General features: G+C 32.7%; 1 protein-coding gene across 1 annotated transcript; it reads right to left on the reverse strand.

The window, feature by feature from the left end:
* Window positions 1–1,538: 1,538 nt before the first annotated feature.
* Window positions 1,539–5,474, reverse strand: LOC120075652 (disease resistance protein RGA2-like). The gene has a single exon (XM_039029246.1). It carries the CDS (start codon window positions 5,172–5,174, stop codon window positions 1,872–1,874), a length of 3,303 nt encoding a protein of 1,100 aa, XP_038885174.1. The 5' UTR covers window positions 5,175–5,474; the 3' UTR covers window positions 1,539–1,871.
* Between the last annotated feature and the right edge of the window lie 653 nt (window positions 5,475–6,127).

A 6,127-nucleotide genomic window follows, 5' to 3' on the forward strand; every position in this document is an offset into this window, starting at 1 on the left:
GCTTTATCGTATGGCATTTTATTTTTAAAAACAATGCAGGCTTTAAAGACGAATGAAACTTGGTTATTCTGAAATTAGTGAATAGTTTTTGTCATATAAATCATGAGTATAGAAGATTCTAATAAATTGTACTTAAAGGTATGAATCTTCCATTCTATTTGTTCAACTAAAAAAAAAATAAGTAAACAAATTTCGCACAATATTTGAAATTTACAAACGAAAATGTTCAATTTTGTTAAATAGTTTATGGAAGTTGACATGACAATAATAATAACAACAATAATACAAAACAAAAAATCTCTTTCCCGTCTCCCATACCCTCCTTTGACCAAACCACTCTCACTATCTCCATAAAAAGGCTAAACTGAAAATTTCATAACCAAATTTGACATTTTAAAAGTTCAGGGATTCAAGAGGGTCAAACTATAGTTATAAAAGGAAGAAGATAGTTTACTCCAATTTAAAGCAAGAAAAGATGTAGAATCTACACAGGATTGAAGGGACAGTTGCAAGAATAGGGGAGAAAAAGAGACTAGTGTATCAACAATTATATTAATTGTATATTTGATGTATTTTGCATTTTGTATATTGATCAATTGATTTATGAAATATAAATTATATCGTTTATACAATTGTTATACCAAATTTATTTGTCAATGTTTGTTCGTGCATTTCTTGTTATTCGTGGACTTAAATTTGAAATCTCATTCGTTCGTTTAATTTTACTAGTACATTGTTATTAACTTATAATGATTTAATTCTCATTTTATTGGCAACCATTCTCATTAAAGTATTGTAAAGGACTGATAACATATGACCTTCAATTGCTAATAAAACGAGAGTCTAGAAAATAAATGATACCTTCACATTTTGGGGCAAACCTTCAATCTTATGTTAACTTCAATTGCTAACATATGACCTTCAATTGAATTAAGCTCAATTTGACATGATAACTTCACATTTGGTGAATCAACAAAGCTCAAACATGATTAAAATGCATTTAATGCTTAATTACAAAAAAATCATGTTTAAAAGGAACTAAACATGTCTAACTCGCTTCCTAATGCTCCCAAAGCCAATCCAGACTCAATTGCTAAATTGTTTATAAGCCATAGTCTTCCGTTGTGGGGTGAATATATATAGCACATTCTGAAAGAAACTTTCACAAGCGAAAGAATAGTTCACATTTAAAATTAATAATGATTATAGCAAGACCACTTCTAATCAACCATTAACAAACTTAAACAGACTGACTAATACAACTGTAAAATTTAACTATTGACAACACATTCCCATCTTGTTTCAATGCAACTTTCAACAATAACATTGCTATAGACCCCACATTGATTTCTAAGACTCCATTTGATAATTATTTTGTTTTTTGTTTTTGGTTTTTGAAAATTAAGCTTATTTCCTCCCAATTTCTTACAATGACTTGCATCTTTTTAAGTACAATGGTTGAATTCTTAACCAAATTCCAAAAACAAAAATAAGTTTTCAAAGGGTATTTTTTTTATTTTTAGTTTTAAAATTTGACTTAGTTTTCTAAACCATTGGTAAAAAGAAGATAACAAAGGAAAAAATTTGATGGTAAAAATAGTGTCTATAGACTTAATTTTTAAAAGCTATAACTAAAAACTAAATGGTTACCAAATGGGGCTAAAACCATATCATTCATATATCCCATCACACCCATTTCAAATGCAATTTCCACCTTACAATCTTCTCCTTGAAGAGATGGCCAATGAGGCACTTGTGGAGGAGTGTAAAGATTTCACCAGGTCTTGCAAGACACCAACCAAATAAGAATGGTTATGGGAAAGTTCAGAATGATGAGGCAAAGGATGCCATTGAATACAATAATACAGGCTTTAGATGGAAGAGGTTTTGGAAAGAGGGCTTCCTCTAGATTGGTATACATGAAAAAGATAGGCTGGAATATCGGTAAATTTGGCACCTTCTCGGTCAGCTTGGCCCCCAAGTAGCAACGACGGACATCCCATAACTTTGAAATCCTTTAATTTGGTGAGGCATAGCATGGTTTCTCTTGAAGGCAATTGTTTCAGATTTTTGCAACGAACCAGATCCAAAGTTTCCAAACATGTAAGCTTTTTCAACCATTCAGGAAGAACTTCAATGCCATGAAAATTTTCGATGGCTAAAATCTTCAAGGCAGTGAGATGCTGAAGTTGTTGAGGAAGTTGAGTTGCATTTCTCAGGCCATCATTCAAATAAAGTTTCGTAAGAGAAGGCAAGTGCAGGAAAGGGCTATAATCATAATCCTGTATGCATCCTGTAATCATCATCGTCTTTAAGTTAGGGAGGCGAGCTAATCCCTTTGGTAACTTTTTTAACTCATCTATTGTTAAAACAGACAGGTTATGCATCTTCTCTACATTTAAGGTAAGGTTAGGACAGCTGGATATTATCACATCATGAACAGATTTGCAACATTCTAATCCATTTGGCAGTTTTGCCAATTTGCCACATCTATCCAACTTTAGAGTTTGAAGAGAACCAAAATGATTTGATTCATTATTTGCCACTTCTAATTCCCATTGCTCTAGGTTGCACATCCAACCTAAGTCAAATTTCTTCAACTTGGGAAAATAATCCCTTTGGTTGGAGTCGTTTCCATAAAACTCGCTCCCTATACTTCTCACACTATCCATGAAACAAATTCCAAGTTCTTTCAAGTTGGGTAATTGTCCAAGTACTGGAAGCCTTTCACATTTTGTACAACCATACAAACATAGGAACATCAAATTTTCGACAAAAGTAGCAGTAGGCAAAAATTTCCCTCCAAAGTTGGTAATTTTCAAAGAACAGAGGTTTTTGTGTGGTTGAAGTCCCTCCAAAACTTCTGAGTCATTGTAGTTGCTACCTTCTCTTAAAAAGTCTATACTCCATTCAAATGTTAGCTCACGTAAATTCTTCTTATCGGCCAATTTCGCAGCTATTGCTTCTTCTTTACTTTTCACTTGCTCGAGATTTGAAAGTCGCAATTGACCCTTCAAATTTTTCAAATTTCCAAGTTCTTCAATTTTACAACCTTCCTCAAACCCTACTACAAACCCAGACAACGTTTGAAGATGAATCAGCTCACCCATATGAGATGGCATTTGCCTTATATTGTAATCGTCATGGAAATCTAGATGTCGTAATCTAACCAAATTTCTCAAACTCCTTGGAACATTTTCTATACTTCCAAGCTTTAGTGTTTGCAAATTGTAAAGCGTCGTAATAGCATTGGGAAGAACCCACCTTGGACATAATGAAATGTCGAGGTATCTCAAGTGTTTCAACTTACCAATTAAGTTTGGTAAGCTATTCATCAGTAAGGAATTCACTTCTAAAACACGCAAGAAAAGACAGTCTGCAAGCTTATCATGGAACTCTTGGTTATAGGAAATTAAGGTGCGCAACTTTCTTGTCATTTTCCCATTACAATGAGTAGGATCTAATACCAACTTTTGATGATTTGACGAAATGGCAAAGGCAACATCATGTATTAGATCATGTATCTTAAAGTGAGTAATTCTCCCATACTTATCCTTGACAACATCTTGAAATAAGGAGCGAGATAATAGGAAGTTGAAGTGCACTTCTCCCATATCCTCCATCATTGTGTTTTCTCCTTCTTGTGGTTGAATAAACCCTTGTGCTATCCACATTCTAATCAAGTTTTCTTTGACAATTTCACAATCTTTAGGAAAATTTGAGCAATAGGTGAAACACTGTTTTTCCACGAAGGGTAGACGGTCCACACTTAATTGTAATATCGATAACACAAAACTTTTTTGTTTCATTGGAATTTCTCTTACTACACTTTCAAGTGTGGTCTCCCATCTATCAATGTCTCCTTCAAATTCCACGGCCCCTCCCAAAACTTTTGCAACTAGCGGTATGCCATCAATTTTTTGAAGCAACTTTATTCGAATAGCCTCCAACTTTGGAGTCATTTTTACTCCATTTGCATTTGCACTTCTCTTAAATAAGGACCAACATTGATCTTTGGGTAATTTTTCCAAACGATAACCGGAAACCGTCCCCATAATGTTTGCAACTTCATCCAACCTTGTAGTTACCATAACGGTGATTCCAAATTTCCCAACTATCTCTTTCAAACAATCTTCTAACTCTTCCCACAACTTAGAATTTTCATTCCAAACATCATCCAAAACAAGGAAACATCTTTTGTCTAGCAACTCCTTTTGAAGCCTTCGAAGTAAAGTTTCCCTTTTGGTTGGAACTTTATCCGTTAAACTTTCCAAAATTGCTACCAAAATCTCGTTGATGTCGAAGCGTTCCGACGCACATATCCATATTGTTTCATGAAAATGTTTCTTGATCAACTCATGACGAAAAACCAACTTTGCCAAAGTTGTTTTTCCTACTCCACCCATCCCTACAATCGGTATAATCAACAAAGGATGCTCGTAGTCATCACTGCTAGAGCCAATCACCAATCTCAATATGTCTAAAACTTCAGTTTCCCTTCCCACAACATCAAAATTGAGAATCGAAGTCGTTTCTCTAATCTGCCTAAGATTATTACCCTCGTTTTCTTTCTCCATGGATTTCTTCCCAACAAGCCTTAAAGGAACAGAGTTGCAATAATGTTCTTTTAACATTTTAGTAATTTTCTTCATGTTATTGGCCATATCATGACGAACAAGAGGGTTAAGAACAGAGGAACATGCGAAATTATTACATACCCTTGAAGTTGTTTCCACATTTCGTCGAAGATCTTCATAAGAAAGCTCATCCAAAAGATCCTCAGCTTCACAAACGATATCTTCAAGGCCATCTACCCATCTCTTCACCGATTCGTTGCGTAGTATTTCCATATCTATATCGCGCAAAAGGGCTCCGGCGTCGAGTAGCCATTTGCTTAGCTTTGAAAGCTCATCTTCCAAACCCCAAGCAATAGAAATTTTCTGAGCAGCAACTTTCACCGTTCTCTTCAACGTCTCTTGAACAGCAAATGTCCACAAGAATTCAGCCATCTTGTCTTGCCCTTTACTTTTCTCAAAGAGGAGTAGTTCAAGATGAGGGGGAAAAATAAATATTTTATCCAATTTACATTTTTCAACTATGGTTGTTGGTCTTTTCAAATCATCATTCATTTCTCTCATCTGTAATCTTATTATTTCTTTGCAATGCCACCACATATTTTGTTCTTGCAATCCACGGCATAATTGTTCACGATGCAAATTTCATCGTTTTGAATACTAAATTAGTATTCGTCATCTTTTGGGTGTTTAGTTCCAAGGATCATTTGATTCGTGGATTTTCTATATGAAATTGATAAATATATTGTCAAATTCGAAAGGATAAGGTACAGCCCAAGCTGAAAACTAAGTCGACGCAATGAAGTAAATGAGCTCGATGAGAGAGTATATTTATTTTCATAAGTGAAGAAAGTGGAAAGCTCTTTTCTGACTTTGATTTGCAGATCGATCAAAATAGACGAAAAAGAAGGGGTTACATTCATTTCATTTTTTTTGTTCCACCGTTGTCAATAAGATGAGTTATTTCACATCTTTATTTCTCACGGACGAATTTTAATTTTTCAAAACAGTGGGTTTTCTCTTTTTTCCTCTCCGTTCGTTTGTTTTTTAAATTTTATGTATAATTTTATTTTGAACATAGTTGAATAATTAAATAATAGAAAAATCCAAAAAAAATATTTACATTTTATAGCAAAATTTCTAAGAGTATTTTGTACTTTTGGAACTTTTTGCTATAAAGTGTAAATATTTTTAAATATTTTTTATATTTAAAAATGCCTCATTTATTTTAATAAATCAATAGTGAAATATTCAAATATTTACTTAACTTATTTTTATAATAAAAATGCATTAAATGAATGTAATTACTATTTTGCATAAATTATTAATTAATTAACTAACCATATCTAAAATATATTTAAATAATTAACTAAGATTATTTAAGGTTAGTTAGTACAAAAATTTATTTCTCAATTATTAATTGATTATTTTTTTATTAATCAATCAATTATTTATTGAGATTAATTTTAATTTGATCTTTCATTATGAACATATAATCATTATTTATCATTTATACTCAGTTAATTACTAATTATGATTAATTTTTATTAATT

Source organism: Benincasa hispida, chromosome 1 (assembly GCF_009727055.1).
Source record: "Benincasa hispida cultivar B227 chromosome 1, ASM972705v1, whole genome shotgun sequence".
Classification (NCBI taxonomy): domain Eukaryota; kingdom Viridiplantae; phylum Streptophyta; class Magnoliopsida; order Cucurbitales; family Cucurbitaceae; genus Benincasa; species Benincasa hispida.

What these genes read in the sequence shown, in the direction of transcription:
- LOC120075652 (XM_039029246.1), bottom strand. Translation starts at nt 5,174, where the DNA reads ATGTGGTGGCATTGCAAAGAAATAATAAGATTACAGATGAGAGAAATG.